The sequence below is a fragment of the Scyliorhinus torazame genome, chromosome 21 (assembly GCF_047496885.1).
Source record: "Scyliorhinus torazame isolate Kashiwa2021f chromosome 21, sScyTor2.1, whole genome shotgun sequence".
In the NCBI taxonomy this organism is placed as follows: Eukaryota; Metazoa; Chordata; class Chondrichthyes; order Carcharhiniformes; family Scyliorhinidae; genus Scyliorhinus; species Scyliorhinus torazame.
The window spans coordinates 119580179-119598412 of NC_092727.1; the positions used below are offsets into that span (position 1 = coordinate 119580179).

The 18234-nt window shown below is 47.0% G+C and overlaps 1 protein-coding gene across 4 annotated transcripts in view; it reads left to right on the forward strand.

The window, feature by feature from the left end:
• Positions 1-18234, forward strand: part of LOC140398578 (gasdermin-A2-like) — a 91727-nt gene that overhangs the window by 38688 nt on the left and 34805 nt on the right. Inside the window, exons 1-2 of one of the 4 annotated variants that reach the window (XM_072487400.1) lie at positions 920-991; positions 16177-16388. In XM_072487400.1, the coding sequence (XP_072343501.1) occupies positions 16178-16388 (211 nt within the window). In that variant the 5' untranslated portion in view covers positions 920-991; position 16177. Of the gene's footprint in view, positions 1-919; positions 992-12498; positions 12592-16176; positions 16389-18234 lie in introns of those variants that run through there. The other 3 variants (XM_072487398.1, XM_072487399.1, XM_072487397.1) reach the window with 3 other exon arrangements.

Genomic DNA, 18234 nt, shown 5'->3' on the forward strand with positions numbered 1-18234 from the left:
TCTGAACCAAAATCTTCTACACTTCCGGGATCCGTATCCCTCTATTCCCATCCTATTCATGTATTTGTCAAGATCCCCCTTAAACACCACTATCGTCCCTGCTTCCACCACCTCCTCCGACAGCGTGTTCCAGGCACCCACTACCCTCTGTGTAAAAAAACTTGCCTCGTACATCTACTCTAAACCTTGCCCCTCGCACCTTAAACCTGTGCCCACTAGTAATTGACCCCTCTACCCTGGGAAAAAGCATCTGACTATCCACTCTGTCTAATGCTCCTCATAATTTTGTAGACCTCTATCAGGTCGCCCCTCAACCTCCATCGTTCCAATGAGAACAAACTGAGTTTATTCAACCGCTTCTCATAGCTAATGCAAATACTTTGGGGGTGTCCCCATTTCCAGAGGGGTTGTCGACAGAGGACCAGCCAGTCAGGACCATTAGTTTCACCTTGGAAAGGACTGGACTGCGTTGAGTCCAGTTCTTGATGTGGGCCGACGAGACCGGCTGAGTGTTAAGAAAGCTTAACGCCAGGACACTCTCTTGGGGGGACAGGTGGCGGGGTCAGATTTGGGGGAAGCGGGAGCTAACTGAGGACTTTGGCATTTGAGATCAGCGTCCCCGACCGAAGCTGGAAGATGTAATTATAGGCTGCTGATAACACAGCCCACTGCTGGACCCTGGCAGAAGCGATTGGAGGAATTGGCTTGTCCTCACAGAGGAGTCCCAGCAGTGGCTTGTGCTCTGTTCTAATGGTGAAATGGCGGCCGTACACATACTGGTGGAATTACTTGACACCATTAATTACATCGAGGCCTCAGGCAAGATTTACCAACCACCCCGCCGTGTGTTTTTCAGTGGCGGAGGCCGCCCACCAGCGGGATCTATCGGTCCTGCCATAGTCAACGGGATTTCCCACGGGCTGCAGCCTTCGCCGCTGGGAAACACGTGCGCCGGCCTGGGACCGGAATTTCCCACTGGCGTGAACAGTCGGTAAGTCCCGTCCCTTCTTTTTCAATGTGTGCACACTTCTGTTCTGCGTCCGTGAGAGTTCGGGAGGCGAAGGCAATGGGCCTCGCGGAGCTGTCCTTCATCCTAGGGACAGGGCTGCAATTGTGTAAGGTGTTAGTGAGGCCACACCTGGAGTATTGTTTGGTCTCCTTACCTGAGAAAGGACGTCCTGGCACTGGAGGGTATGCAGAGGAGATTCACTAGGTTAATCCCAGAGCTGAAGGGGTTGGATTACGAGGAGAGGTTGAGTAGACTGGGACCGTACTCGTTGGAATTTAGAAAGGTGTGGGGGGATCTTATAGAAACATGTAAGATTATGAAGGGAATAGATAGGATAGATGCGGGCAGGTTGTTTCCACTGGCGGGTGAAAGCAGAACTAGGGGGCATAGCCTCAAAATAAGAGGAAGTAGATTTAGGACTGAGTTTAGGAGGAACTTCTTCACCCAAAGGGTTGTGAATCTATGGAATTCCTTGCCCAGTGAAGCAGTAGAGGCTCCTTCATTAAATGTTTTTAAGATAAAGATAGTTGTTTGAAGAATAAAGGGATTAAGGGTTATGGTATTCGGGCCGGAAAGTGGAGCTGAGTCCACAAAAGATCAGCCACGATCTCATTGAATGGTGGAGCAGGCTCGAGGGGCCAGATGGCCTACTCCTGCTCCTAGTTCTTATGTTCTTATACAGTAAGGCAAAACGCCGCAGGTCAAGATGATTTGTTTGCTTGGATCGAAATGGACCAACACCCTGGACGCTCATCAGGCTTGTTGAACGAGGTGGAAAGCCTGTTCTTGTGGTTTTTTCCAATGTCGGCTCTGGTATTTCTTTAAAAGGTGAGTGGCGCCAAAGTAGTTGCTACACTGAGGATGAATCTACCATCGTAGTTGACCATCCCTAAAAATGATTTAAGCTCAGTGACATTCCTTGGCACAGAGCCATCTTTTATGGCCCCCACCTTGTCCTCGAGTGGGTTCAGGCCTTTTGGGCCCACTTTGTGACCATGTTAGCCTGGAATGCTAATTTCTCTCACGTCAACCTGATGCCAGCTTCTCTGAAGCTTCTTGGAACTTCTACTAAGCTGGCGAGGAACGTATGATGTTCCCGTCACTAAAATGTCATCTCGGTAACTAGCAACCTTCAGGATGCCCTGGAGTAGATTTTCCATTGTGCGTAGAAATATTGCCCAGGCGGAAGAGATACCAAAAGGTAACCTGGTATGTCGTAAAAAGCCTTTGTGCGTATTAATACTTCTGGAATTCTTGTCCAGTTCCAATTGCAAATAAGCGTGGCTTAAGACCAGTTTCGTGTATGTAAGGCCCCCTTGCCAACTTTCCATAAAAGTGTTCTATTCCGGGAACTGGATATTTGTCAAGTTGGGCCATGTAATAATAATAATAATCTTTATTGTCGCAAGTAGGCTTACATTAACACTGCAATGAAGTTACTGCGAAAAGCCCCTAGTCGCCACATTCCGGCGCCTGTTCGGGTACACAGAGGGAGAATTCAGAATGTCCAATTCACCTAACAAGCACGTCTCTCGGGACTTATGGGATTGATTAATCGTAAGCTCGTAGTCACTGTAGATTCTGACTTGAGCGGTCTGATTTTAAAACAGGGACGTTGGGGGTTGCCGACTCTGGAAATTGCATGGATTTTACAATCCCCAATTCTTCTAAGCGTTTTCACTCGGTCTTAGCTTTTTGGTGCAAGGCGGAAGTGGATAGGCCTTGCCCTGAAGAGCTTTGGCGTGGATTCACAGTTGGTGTGGGTCATAGTTTTTACCCCTTGAATTTGGCCTATTCCGTTCCGAAACACACCTTTATAATTGTATAAGACTTTCTGGAAAAAGCCATCTGATAGTTTGAAAATCTCCAACCAGTTTAGCTTGATTTGCTGCTGCCAACCTTGTCCCATGAGATTCAGCCATTGTCCTTCTACGATGATCATGGGTACCTGGCAATCCTGTAGTTGTCCCCCAAATCTTCAGGGTCTCCCCTATATATGTCGCCAACTTGACGGTTGTACTGCTTAAGCTCAAAGCCTGAACTCCTCCTCGAAGGTATTTGAAAGCTTGACACCCGTTGACCATGAGGACTATTTTTATTGGGGCTGTTTTGCTTGCTTTCACAATATTCAGCCTATAAATTCCTGATTCTTCATCGGAGTTCGTCTCCAGTCTATTCACTGGAGTGGCTATTTGGTGTGGTTTTTTTAATCTTGCCACTTCCCGCTGGGCATGCAACACGTCTGAATGTGCCCCTTCCTGTTGAACCAAAAACAGATGAATTCTCTGCAGTGACATGTTTCTTGGCGGGAGATCTCCCCCGCATCTATCGCACTCATCATAACTCCTGGGTTGATGCCCCGTTTCTTTGCCCTAGCCTCCGACAATGACCCTGCTCCTGCGATGGTGGCTGAACTCCCTCTGTGCCTGTCGATGTGGGTGCGAGATTTGTAGCCGTATCGCCCCACAGTTGGTTTACCTCGCCCTCCTGCTCGCATTGACGCTCTGACGCACTCTTCTCAACTCATTCGGTTGCTTGGGCCATATTGATCGCCTTGTCAAGGGGAATCTTTGCCTCAGTGTTATAACCTGCCTGCTTACCATTGGCTGGGGACTAATGACAATCCCACAATCCTGTGGGAGTATCAGCTTCCCCAATGAGGGGGTGGAGAAACCATTAGTAAACTCCATGTATAAATAAAGCCAGTTTGGAACCAGCGGGAAGGAGTGTGCAACAAGGAAAGTTGCTGCTGCTGTTATATATATATATATATATATATATGTTATTGTAAATAAATGTTATTACTTTGTATCCTTAAAACTCGTGCTGGATTCTTCGTGGCCCTCACAAAAGCTTGTATTTAAATTAAGAGGGCTCATTGCAGAGTAGTTAATTAGAGACATTGTGTTCAGTTTTGTAAAATGGGAGGAGCCAGGGGTTGAAGCAGTCAGGTGGAGGTTTTCAGGGTTTTAGTTTTTGGTGAGCTGAGAAAGTTTCTGAAGAAACACAGCCAGAGATTCTGCATTATTCTGACAGGGCGCCAGGTCTCTTTCTTTCAAGCAGTCTCAAAAAATCTCTATTCTCAAAGTGGCATATTCAAGACATCTGTATTCAGCAAGTATTCCTGAGTGCTAACTGTATTTAAAAGTGGATTGAGATCTGAGATGTTTTTGTTGTTTGAGTGGAAGTAAAGATAGCAGTTAAAAGTTATTGATTAAAATTGTTTAATGGTTAATTGTAAGCTATTTCCTTGAGTGATTGTAATACTATGAGTTATAAAGTTTGTTTCAACATACCACAACCCTATTTTGCATGAAATCCTCAGTCTGCCAAAATCTATTGTAAATATTGGGGTTTCCGTCCAGTATCCTAGCCCCTGTTGGGATCTGGTCCAGGATTATAACCTGTTAACTCTGTTTCCCTCTCTCTGCAAGATGCTGCCAGGGCGACTGAGTGTTTCAGCATTTTTGCCTTTTCTTCAGATGGGCAGTGGCTGCAGTATTTTACTGGCTTCTGTGCCAAGCAGGAGGTGATGTGATAAATCACATCCATTTTTCAGATCTAATGAATGGAAAGATGTGCAGTTCGCTTTCTTGTCGAGTCATTCCTGCTGCTGGATCAGGTTGGATAAACATTTGCCCAGTTTCGAAAATTGGTCCGATGTATTCTTTAATTGGCATTCCCCATGGCTCATCATCAATGTGAATAAAAACACTCTCAAAAGAGGCGCAGATTTAGGATAAACTCCCCTGGACTGGTGCCCACATCGGGTCTGATTAGAAATGTGATGCATTTCCCTCGTTTAAAGATCGCTGCCTTCTGACTGTCTTTACAGCGGCTATGATCTGGCTTCATCGAGGAAACCTATGCTCTGGAAGGAGGTACAGTGGCAGTCAAACTTAGAATTCTCGTTTTGACTCCATCATTGCAGGCTTGGTGTATCAGGACCTGTACTCTCGCCTCTAGACGATCTTTATGTGATTTTATCCCCTGATTCTGCATCTAGTTTTGGCCCTGGCTTTGAAAGTGATTTTTAACCCATTACTTTATCTTTGAGCAAATTGGTTTCAGCAACAATAACACATTTTGTGTGAAAATTGAGATTCTGATTGAGGTCAGGACGAGTGGATTTAAATGAATGACAGATCTTTCACAGTGTTACCTGCCGCAACATAGCTGAGATGGGCAGCACGGTAGCAATGTGGTTAGCACAATTGCTTCACAGCTCCAGGGTCCCAGGTTTGATTCCCGGCTTGGGTCACTGTCTGTGCGGAGTCTGCACGTTTTCCCCGTGTCTGCGTGGGTTTCCTCCGGGTGCTCCAGTTTCCTCCCACAGTCCAAAGATGTGCAGGTTAAGTGGATTGGCCATGATAAATTGCCCTTAGTGTCCAAAATTGCCCTTAGTGTTGGGTGGGGCTATTGTGTTGGGATAGGATGGAGGTGTTGACCTTGGGTAGGGTGCTCTTTCCAAGAGCCGGTGCAGACTCGATGATTTGTTGAGGTCAGTTATAATTATAATAATCTTTATTGTCATAAGTAGGCTTACATTAACACTGCAATGATGTCATTCAGCCGCCTCTTCGGGTACACGGAGGGAGAATTCCGAATGTCCAAATTATCTAACACCTGGGCGAAATTCTCCGTAATCGGCGCGATGTCCACCGACCAGCGCCAAAAACGGCGCAAATCAGTCCGGCATCGCGCTGCCCCAAAGGTGCGGAATCCTCCGCATCTTGAGCGGCCGAGCCCTAACCATGAGGGGCTAGGCCCGCGCCGGACTGATTTCCGCCCCGCCAGTTGGCGGGAAAGGCCTTTGGTGCCCCGCCAGCTGGCGCGGAAATGACTTTGCCGGGCGGCGCATGTGCGGGAGCGTCAACGGCCGCTCAAGGCATCCCCGCGCATGCGCAGTGGAGGGGGTCTCGTCCACCTCCGCCATGGTGGAGACCGTGGCGAAGGCGGAAGGGAAAGAGAGCCCCCACGGCACAGGCCCGCCCGCGGATCGGTGGGCCCCGATCGCGGGCCAGGCCACCGTGGGGGCACCCCCCGGGGCCAGATCGCCCCGCGCCCCCCCCCAGGACCCCGGAGCCTGTCCGCGCCACCTTGTCCCGCCGGTAAGAGAGGTGGTTTGATTCTCGCCGGCAGGACAGGCATTCCAGCAGCGGGACTTCGGCCCATCGCGGGCCGGAGAATCGCCGGGGGGGGGGCCCGCCAACCGGCGTGGCGCGATTCCCACCCTCGCTGAATATCCGGTGCCGGAGAATTCGGCAACCGGCGGGGGCGGGATTCACGCCAGCCCCCTTCGATTCTCCGACCCGGCGGGGGGGTCGGAGAATCCCGCCCAGGTCTTTCAGGATTTGTGAGAGGAAACCGGAGCATCCGGAGGAAACCCACGCAGACACGGGGAGAACGTGCAGACTCCGCGCAGTCAGTGACCCAAGCCGGGAATTGAACCTGGGACCCTGGCGCTGTGAAGCAACAGTGCTAACCACCGTGCCACCCATTTAAGTGAATTAACCAATAATTCTTATAAAAATACCCGGAGCCTTTGGCACTTGGCTGCCCAATAATTACAGCCACCAGTTTTGTAAGTTGAAACACAATTACTGTCTATACCAGGAACTATCATGAAATGCGACTCGGGGCTTTTCACAATAACTTCATTGCAGTGTTAATGTAAGCTTACTTGTGGCAATAAAGACTATTACTATTATGATGTGGTGACTCCAGGATGAGCGGGGGAATTGACCACACACTTGCCCAGGGTGACGTAACAATATGTGCACAAGGTTGTTGCCATGCTTCACAGGTGCATGGCTACACCATGTTGCTACGATAAGTTTATAATTCAATAAATAAAACATCATAATTATTGCAGAAGACGCAAAGCAGTTAATTGGTGCTTAGTTACTTCAAACTGTAATTCCTAGTCTGTCTGGCTCTGTGCCAACCTGCGCTGCAGAAATCTTTGCATTGAAGTCTGTTTTAAAAGCAGACTTTTTAAAATATCTGCTGGGGTTTTTTGAGGCAGGAAATGATTTGTTGATAGAGGCAATAATTTTATTGCTACTTTCATATGCTGGGGAAAGCTTTTAATGGGCTATTTTGTTTTGCTACCACCTGATGAGCTCTTGAGATGCTGAGGGATGAAATTGTCTTCGCCAAAGGATCCATTATGCCCTGTTTTGGAACCAGTAACGATTTGTTCAAAATAAACCACAAATTGAAAGCAAAATTTGATGTGAGGGAAGGGACCTCTCCAGGAAATTGCTGTGTGAAATCCCAGTTACCCTGCAAGTGAATAAAGCCACGGGATTCCATGGGTTTTAAACAAACAAAATAAATTTGACAATACAAAGTCAGAAAAATAAGACAATTTACAATATCTATCTTATTCTCTAACATTCAGAGTTATCAGGTAGTCAATATGAATTAAGAGGCAAACTGTTTTCAAACACGCCACACTGAATATAAATGGCAGATGCGACCAAGACAGATTCCATGGATTTCTGGGCAAAGCTACCCAGATGTCTGTGACCACTGTCAGTCACAGTTTCTCATTCCAACTCTTTCTCCCTCACATGGGATTACGACTCTTCACTTTTGAAAATCTAGCCCCTTAATACCCTTAATACAGCTCCACTGCAGACTGTCTGAATGATTGCTCACCTCCCAATGGTTAAATCCCTTCACCTGAGACTGTATTCTATGGGATTCCCTAAGTTGCACCTCTTCTCTAATTACCAGCACACTTTCAACTCTTTCTCAGACCGCTAACTTCATTAAGAACTCCAGTCTCCTAGCTGCACCAAATTATAAATGGTACCCAGGACTCTCTAAGCCCTCACTGCCTGGAGACTGCTAATAGCTCCTTGACCTTCTCTGTGAGATGCAAACCAGACGAGATCCAAATTGCAACCAACCCTCTCTTCCAGCAAACACACAGATGAACTGAATCCAGAAAACCTTCTTAAGCTCCATCCATCTGCATGAAAATATATCCTTACAGGATTCACTTAATGCTTTTAAACTAATTTAACTCAAACTTAAAAACAAAACATCTCTCTGGGCTGGATTTATTTGCAAGTACTGTGGACATCCTGGCCGGGATTCTCTAATTCCGCGCCGGGTCGGAGAATCTCTGGGGGGCTCGGGAATCGCGCCACGCTGCTCCGATGCCGGGCCGCTGATTCTCCAGTCGCTTGAGAATCGGCGCCAATCGCGCCCGTGGGGTCGCTGCCGTGCCGGCCGGGGTCGTTGAAAGCAACCCCCACCCCCCCCCCCCCGGTGATTGTCCGCGCCTCGACGGGCCGAGTGCCCGCTGAGTTCAGCCGAGTCCCGTCGGCGTGGGTTACGTATGGTCCTAATTTAATTGAGTTCTTTGAGAAGTTAACTAAATATATTAATGAGGGTAATGCAGTTGATGATGTTTACATGGACTTCAGTAAGACCTATGGCAAGGTCTCACATGGAACCCTGGGCCAATATCTTAAAGCCCATGTGATCCAAGGCAAGTTAGCAAAGTGGATCCAAAATTGGCTTCTTAATAGGAGACAAAGGGTGATGGCGGAGGGCTGCTTTTGTGATTGGAAGCCTGTGACCAGCGGTGAACCACACGGATCGGTGCAGGGACCCTTACTGTTTGTTATATACATTAACGACTTGGATGTGAATGTAGGCGGCATAATTAGTAAGTTTGCAAATTACATGAAAATTGGTGGTGTTATTGATAGTGGGGATAGTCTTAGGCTACAGACTGACATTGATCAGCTGGTAAGTTGATCAGAGCAATGGCAGATGGAATTTAATCTTGATAAGTGTGAGGTGATGCATTTTGGGAGGAGAAATAAGGGTAGGAGATACACAGTGAACCGTAGGTCCTCAAGGAGTATTGAGGAACAACGGGATCAAGCCCATGAAATCCTGAAGGTGGCAGCACAGGCAGATAGGGTGTTGAAGAAGGCATACGGAATGCTTGCCTTCATTAGCCGGGCAATAGTATATAGGAGCAGGGAGGCCTTGGTACAACTTTATAAAATATAGGTTAGGCCACAGATGAAATATGGTGGACAGTTCTGGTCGCCGCTCCATCGGAAGGACATGATTCCGCTGGAGAGGCCGCAGAGGAGATTCACCAGGATGTTACCTGGGATGGAGTGTTTCAGCTGTGAGGAGAGACAGGATAGGCTTGTTTTCCCTTGAGCAGAGGAGGCTAAGGGAGGTATACAGAGTTATGAGAGGCACAGATAGAGAAGACTGTAAGAATCTTTTCCCCATGGCAGAGGTATCCAAGACATGAGGGAAGAGTTTTAATGTGAGGAGTAAGTGGTTTAGAAGGGACCTGAGGAAATGCTTTTTTCACCAGCGGGTGGTGGAAACTTTGAACCTGAGAGAGTGGTGGAGGCAGTACTCTCGCAACAGTTAAGAAGCATCTGGACGAGCACTTAAATCGCCAAGGCATAGGAGGCAATAGACCAAGTGCTGGTAAATGGGATTAGTATAGATTGATATCTGACGGTCGGTACAGACATAATGGGCCAAAGAGCCTGTTTCTGTGCTGTCTGACTCCATGACAACAATCTTCCCAGAACCGAACATTAGCTCTAAAATATGAACATTCGTCCCAGGACATAGGGGGAATGTTGTGATCTGCTCCATGGTCTGAGACTCACATCTAAAATCACACTTCAGGTTGTCCCTCACCTTTTTCAAGGAGCAGATGTATCAAGCAGTGTTTTCCTGGCACTCAGGAACTGGCAAGGCCTTTCCATTTGGACTTGGTGCTGAAATCACTCCCTGCACAGAGGGTTGTAGTTGTATCAAACTGTGGAATATTGTGCTGTGGTTGAATCATGTGGTTGAATCTCTGGATTCATTTTAGGAGAGGGACAACATTATACTTCATATCACTTAGCCAATCCAAAAAATGCCAAATAGGACCAAAACTGATTTAAATGTCAGGCTAATACAGTCTCAACGGCCTTGATTTTAACTATATCACCCTTCAAGGATGTTGGCAAGTATCAAAATATCAGGTTTGGACAACCCAACTCCAGCCTCCTTGTGCTTATGGAGTAGATAAAAATCAAGCCACAAACAACGTATAAGGGCAGCACGGTAGCAGAGTGGGTAGCACAGTTTTTTCACAGCTCCAGGGTCCCAGGTTTTATTCCCGGCTTGAGTCACTGTCTGTGCACGTTCTCCCCGTGTCTGCGTGGGTTTCCTCTGGATGCTCCGGTTTCCTCCCACAGTCCAAAGATGTGCAGGTTAGGTGGATTGGCCGTGCTAAATTGCCCTTAGTGTCCAAAAAGGTTAGGAGAGGTTACTGGGTTACGGGGATGGGGTGGAGGCGAGGGCTTAAGTGGGGTGCTTTTTCCAAGAGCTGGTGCAGGCTCGATGGGCTGAATGGTCCCCTCCTACACTGTAAATTCTGTGCTTTTATGAAGGGATTGGTTAACACAAAAGCATGTAGGTTCATTTATTGAGGAATTGTGAAGTTGGAGCAGTGTTACACAGTTGGACACATGCCCAAGTCGATTGCTTCTTCAGAAGAAACTGAATTGGGGATTCTCCACCCCTCCCACAACAGGGGTCGTAGCAGGTGAGGGCAGAGAATATGATCTTAGTAATAAAATTGGTTTCTCATTTGCAGGAAATGATGGTGGGAATTTGCGGTGCAGACTGTAATGGCGGGATAATGGAGCACTGTTATTCCCACCAAAAGCTGTCGGGAAGTGTTTAGCATATTATTAAGGGGATTGAAATGAGCCCCCGATGGGATTCTCCTCCCCTTAGTCTGTCTGGCCCATCCTTAGCCTTGCCAGCCCGAGTTCACATCGGTCCGATCATAACCGGACCAATGTCAAGCAGATGTCAAAGACTTAGTGGGATGGCAGGCTTGGCCACTCGGTGAACGGTGCATGGCAACCAGGGGTCGGGGGGTTGGAGGGTGTTGGGTAGGAGTGGGGCTACAATGTGTTAATGAGCCCAACCCATACCTGCCCTGCACCCTCCCCACCACACAATTTTATTGGGTTAATGTTGCTGCCTTGTTTTTAAGCTTAGCCTTACTTTTCCCACTTAATTTTATCGACAAACACTTTTAATTGGCATGTCAATAAAATAATTATGCAAGCTAGCTCTCAATCCAACTAACATGAGAAGGGATTGATGGAACCTCTAAGTGTTTCAAATGCCTTTCGATTTGAATTAAGAGCCTGTGCATTGATGGCTTTGGCCTTGAAGAAAGGTACGCACTGCTTGCAGAAGCAGAGTTAACGTATTTGTCATGATGCTCTGTCAGAGACTTCATTAGTGGACCACAAAGGATTTATTTACAAGGATCTACAAGAGCAGCAGCATGTCTGGGCTAGTTCTGGGATGCTTCCTGCCTAAGATAACTCATTCACCTGGGGTGGTTCCCCAGACTGAGTCCTGGGGCTGGACCCTCCGCCGTCGGGACACTCCGTTTCGCCAGCAGACCTCCCGACAGCGTTGGGCTGCCCCACAATGGGAAACCCCATTGACCAGCTGGCGAAACAGAGCATCCCACCGGCGTGCCGAACCAGAGGCGGGATTCTCCGACCCCCCCCCCCCGGCCGGGTAGGAGAATCGCCGGGGGGTGGCGTGAATCCCGCCCCTGCCGGCTGCTGAATTCTCCGGCGCCGGGGATTTGGCGGGGGCGGGAATCGCGCTGCACCAGTCGGGGACCGTTGGCAGCGCCCCCCCCCCCCCGGCAATTCTCCGGCCCGCGATGGGCCGAGTGACCGCCCGTTTTAGGCCGGTCCTCCCGGCGTAAATTCCAACAGGTACTTACCGGCGGGACCTGGCTGCGCTTGCGGCCTCCGGGGTCCTTGGGGGGGGGAGGGGGGGGGGGCGTGGGGGGATCTGGCCCCGAGAGGTGTCCCCACGATTGCCTGGCCCGCGATCGGGGCCCACCGATCCGCGGGTGGGCCTGTGCCGTGGGAGCATTCTATCCCTCCGCGCCGGCTGCTGTGGTCCTCCGCGATGGTTCACGCCACTCCTTCCCGCCCGAATTGCCCGCCCCGCCGATTACGGCAGAATCCCGCCCCAGAAGTCTGGTGCAGCGGGATGGAGAATCCAGCCCCTCACCCAGGCTAGGCCAGGTGACTCTTATGGGGGAGCAATTCTAATTGCTCTCACTTTGTGATGCAGAGATTGAAATAATTGACCCAGATCGTTCTGTTTGAGGAAGTTATTCCGTTTCTCACTTAAAATGATTTGGTTTACCCAAAGGCTCTTTTGAAAAATGTGTTCAATACTTCCTACATGCAGACACATGCACAATGTCAACTGTGTTCATATTGTGTTTATGCCTGGGCTATTTCCAAAGCAATTGGAAATTACACAATTACTTTCTTCCTCTAAACTCTCTCGTGCTTTCCTTCCCCCCCCGCAAAAAGAAATTGTGAAATAATTTTCACAAAGGGCGTTCCCTATAATGCAATTGGAATTTCCTCAGCGTCTGTGAAGGTAGATTTAAAAGTCTGAGAATCATTCAGCCTAATGCTAACACAAGCCTGGGCTGAAGACACAGAGGGGAAGAACTGAACGAAGTAAGAAGTGTGAGTCTGTTGGATATTATTGCAAGGGTCTGGGAAGGACAGAGTACCAATGGTGTTACTGGGGGGGGGGAATGACACCATTGCCTGAAAAGCTCTGCTAGCTTTGACCCATTGACTGCAAGTGATTTTGTAGTTCGTGTGTCTGAGTGGAAAGAGTGGGGAATAGAGTGGGAGGGAAAGTGTAGTTTGGGAAAGAGAGGGGGAGAGCACAGGGGAAGAGAATTGGAAAGAGTAGAGGTGAGAGAGAGAGAGAAGGAATAGAGGGGAGGCAGAGAACAGACAATGGGAGAGAGAGAGAGCGAGAGAGAGAGAAAGGGACAGTCAGGGAAGGTAAGGGAGCAAGTCGGAGGGAAGAGGGGGAAGGGAGGGAGGCGTGGGACTGGGGTCGGAGAGAGGAAAGAAATGGGAAATATAGTGAGCGTTGTGGGGTAGCCAGGGAAGAGAGAGGAGGGGATGGAGAGACAAGCAGGGAGAACAAAAGGGAGAGGAGCTGGGTAGAGAGTGTAAGGCAGTGGGAGAGAGGTGAAAATTAAAGGGAGGAGAGAGGGAGATGTGGGCACCATTGGCCAGGCTAGTGTTTACCACCCACTCCTAATTACTCTTGCCAAGGCGGTGCCATCTTGAACCACTGCAGTCCATGTGGTGTAGGTGCACCCACAGTGCTGTTAGGGATTTCTGGAATATTGGCCGAGTGACAATAGATTTCAAAGTCAGAATGATGTTTGACTTGGAGATAATGTGTTCCCACACGCCTGCTTCCTTGTTCTTCTAGGTGGTTGAGGTTGTGGGTTTGGAAGGTGCTGTTAAACGAACCTTGGCTAGTTGCTGCAGGGCTTCTTGGAGATGGCACACACTGCAGTCAGTCAGTGTGCACCGTTGGTGGAGGGAAGTGTTTAAGGTGGTGGGGGGAGTGCCAGTCAAGCAGATTGATTTGTTTTGGATGATGTTGAGTTTCTTGAGTGTTGTTGGAGCTGCATTCAACCAGCTAAGTGGAGAATATTCCATCACACTCCTGACTTCTGCTCTGTAGATGGGGAAAGGCTTGGGGAGCCAGGAGGTGAGTTACTTGACACAAAGGTCTGCTCTTATAGCCATATATTTATGCGGCTGGTTCCTTTCAGTTCCTGCTCAATGGTAATGGCCAGAATTTTGCTGATGGGATTCTGTGATCAGAATGCTGTTGATGCCAAGGGGAGATGGTTGTATTCTCTCTTGTTGGAGATGGTCATTGTGTGACACTTGTTTGGCACGAGTGTTACTTGTCACTCATCCAAGTTTGAATGTTGTCCAGGTCTTCCTGCATTTGGACAGGGACGGCTTAGGCATCTGAGGAGTCGCGAATGGTGCCGAACATTGTGTTGTCATCAGTGAACCTCCCCACTTCTGACCTTATGATGGGGGGGGGGGAAGGTCATTGATGAAGCAGCTGGAAATTGTTGAACCTCGGACACTGTACTGAGGACCTCCTGCAGTAATGTCTAGGGCTGAGATGACTGGTCTCCAATAACCACAAACATCTTTCTTTGTGCTGGGTATGGCTTCAATCAATAGCTGGAGAGAGAGAGAGGGGGAGCTGCATTTTAAACCGTAGATGTATCATTTTAACCCACCCAATGGGAAGGAGCTGGGTGAGCGAATAAAATGGTGCTCCCTGTCCATCACCGGTTTATCTGCTGGGTTTCCAGTTGCTGTGCTTTAGGCTGGTGTTAACCTAATTAATTTGTAAACATCAAGGTCCTATTAGGACACCAACACGATTGTAACTGTTGATCTCACACGCCCTGATTATTGCTAGTCCGATAGGCAGTGGAGTGAAACAATTCCAAACGTGATTATATTTAATTTTTTATTTCAGCAGAGTAAAACAGGGATGTTTTTTGGACCCCACAAAGAATACCTGGGCCTGTCGCCCCTTAGAATTCTCTATCTCGTCCCTACTCGTAATCCTCACTGGACCAGCTCACTGACTGCTTATCCCAATGCTGAGGGTCGACCCCAGGAGAGCCAACGATGACAGCCCCGTGACAGCTTGGAATTCGCTTCCTGCCCATTTGCCAGATGGACCTTCATCCAACATGACAAACTGGGCCTGGCAATTCCAACACTCGGGGTCTCAGACTGTGCCAATTTAAACTTAACATCTAGCTCCGAGTGTTTGAAGGGACCCTGTAGTCATGTCAGAAAAATACCCCCTGAGGCGCTTTTCTGTGTTATTGAATAAGCTGGACATTGTGATGATTGTTGTTATTTGAAAACATTGCAGTAAACATCATCTTCTCATTTTACTGAATAATAACAATGCTTCATTAACACAGGACACTGGCCTGGGTGGTGGTGGTGGTGGTGGGGGGGGGGGTTTATGGCATATTAGTGAGCCATGCTGTATTCAGGAATTCTGCAACAGCGATTTTTAAAAATGTTCTAATTGTACATTTTTCTGAAGGAAATTCTTGCCCCTTGACACAAACAGGCTTTCACTGAAAGCTGGAAACACGGTCCGATTTTCCAGCTTTCCTCATCTGTTGCTTGACTATAATTTCCCTGGGATTCTATTGTAAGTCGTCATCATTCCCTCTCTCACATTCTCTGTCTCTGTCCCACCCTCTCTCTCTCTCTATCTCTGTTATTCTCTCTTTTCTGTTTTCTTGTTCTACTTTGAACTTCATTTTCAGTTGCGCCATCATCGCTTTTGTCATTTAATCACTCCTGTTTTCCAACCTATCTGACTTGTCCTTCTGTTCTTTCTCTGCCTCCTTTCCCCAGCTCTGTGCTTGTTTAAAAACTTTGTTCAAAGCAGCTGCAGTATACTTCATAACAACAACTTTTATTTATTTAGCACCTAGTAAAATGACCCAAGCACTTCACAGGAGTACTTCCAGACAAAATATGACACCAAACGATGTAAAGAGACGTTCCGGCGGATGGCTGGAAGCTTGTACTTTCTGTACACCTTCATCACTTTCTTTCTCTGTCTCTGTCTGTCCCTCACTTTTCTGCTTTTCTCTCCTGTTTTTAGTCCCAGTGCAATGGAGAATGTACATTCTGACCTCTGTAAGCAACCAGTTCAACAAACATCTCGATTTTAAGACTCTAATCCTCGTGCACAAATCCATCCATGATCTCATCCCTCCAACTCCACAACCCCCTGAGAACTCAGTGACCCTCCAAACCAGGCCAATTCCCCATCTCCTACTTCCTGTGCCTTGAAACGTCCAGGCCACGAGCTGCGAACGTTCCTCCCTAAAACTCTTCGTCCCGCCATCTTTCTCCTCCTGTAAAAACCTTCTTTAACATTGCTTCTTGGTCGTTTTCTCTAAAGTCTCAGCCTTGGGCTTGGTGTCAGTTTTTGGTCTGATTCCTGTGAAATGCCTGTGTTAAAGATGTTGCAAGTTGTTGACTGGACTTGGTCTTGCTTCACCAATTTCCCATGCCACTTAATTCCCAGTCTCCCATCCGCTGATTTGGGAACATGCCAATGTGGAGCGAGAAGCCACACCAAGCCAACCATTAGGATAGAGGTTCTACCACACCATTGGATTATTGTCTGATGGTATCTAACTGAACATGTATCTTGTCTCATTTTAGGATGTTTAAGAAAGCAGTCCAGCACCTAATCGAGCAAATCGATTCTGGAGGGGGGCTGATCCCAGCCACCAGTGCGTATGATGCGGAGAAATTTAAGCCTCTACATCTGGTCCACAGGAGAACAAACGGCCCATTCTGGAGAAAACCAACATATCGCCCCACTGAATTTGAATTGAAGCATGTACTGGTTGATGAAGACACTTTGGTGCCAGGTGAGTTACCTCCTGTCGATGTGTGCACTCAGTGAGAAATGTTGTGAGTGTCTTCAGCAATGCTGGAAGGCAGAGGGCTGAATGGAGTGTTTTGCCCATTCTCCTGAGTCCTTTTACCCCCCCCCCCCCCACCTCCATCTCCCAGACACTGTTATCTCTTTTCCTGAACATGTTGACTCTGATCAGTTTACTGTATTTCCAGTAACCTCTGGTGTCTTGCCCAAGTGAGGCCAGATAATAAATCAGACATCTCTCAAGGTCCTATGGTACTATTTCAAAGAAAGACAGGGGAGATCTCTCCAGGTATGATGGCCAACATCAGTTAGAAACAGATTATCTGGTCATTATCACAATACTGTTTTGGGGACTTTGCTGTGCACATACATTATTACATTTTGTTAGGGTACCGGACCACACCCCAGCTTTTGTTTGGATATTGGATACGAACCCCCAACATTTTTTCTATTTACAAAACTGTGAGGAAAGGATACTTCACCCCGGGGAGGATTACTCTCACCAATACTCAGAACAAGCACGAACAGACTCAAAAACAGCAGCTTCCCCACTGTCTCCTAAATGACCCTCTCATGGACTGACCTCATTAACACTATACCCTGTATGCTTCATCCGATGCCGGTGTTTATGTAGTTACATTGTATATGTTGTGTTGCCCTATTATGTATTTTCTTTTATTCCCTTTTCTTCCCATGTATTTAATGATCTGTTGAGCTGCTCGCAGAAAAATACTTTTCACTGTACCTCGGTACACGTGACAATAAACAAATCCAATCCAATAGTTATCTTTTATGTTAAAACAAACTTTAATTTAAACAGAATTAACCACATTAACATCAAATAAATAACAGTTCTTAAAGGCAAGGAAAAGCTTAACTATCTAAACTAATTCCAATTAAGCAACCCTATACAGTTCAACTGCCACTTATAAATGAAGTTAACAAAATAGGTTACTTGTTTATCTGTGCAGATACTTTTAGAGAGAGATCCTTTCAGGAACAGGTGAATACAGTACGGTCTTGTCAGACTTAAACCCTATGGCTAACTGCTGTTCAACTTAAAATATTCTAGCAGACTGAACAACCAGAGACAGTCCTGGCTCTTCCCATTGATTACATTATTTGTATCCCACGAAGATGTTACGTGACCTGCTTAGCTAGGACTAAATACAATCCCTCAAATTATCTACATCCCCATGGAACCATCCAAAATATACACAATATTCCGTTAGCTCTTTATCTGTAGCCAAGTAAGTGGTTGGAATTAATGGTTATTTTTACAACTCTTTAATTACAGTTTAAGTAGACACACTTCTTGTATGTATTTTAAGCCAGATTTGAATAACATTACTGCAACAGAATATAAAATGCAATATATAACAATTTCTCATTCATCACAATTATAATAATAATAATCACTTAAACAGAATTAACCACATTAACATCAAAGAAATAACCGTTCTTAAAGGCGAGGAAAACCTTAACTTGAAGTAGGCTTCAATGAAGTTAATGTGAAAAGCCCCTAGTCGCCACATTCCGGCGCCTGTTCGGGGAGGCTGGTACGGGACAATTACAACAGTGACTACATGTCAAAAGTATCTCATTGTATATAGAAAACTTTGGGACATTCTTTTTTTTTAAAATATATTTTATTCAATATTTTTTGGCCAAACATAACAGTACGTAGTGTTTCTTTTAAACAACAATAAAGCAATATAAATAACAGTGGCCAGTTTTAAACAAATAAATAAATAATATATGAACAGAAACAAAAACCAAACTAAATGGCAACTGCCTGATCAAAAATAAATACTCTCCAAAGATACAATCCA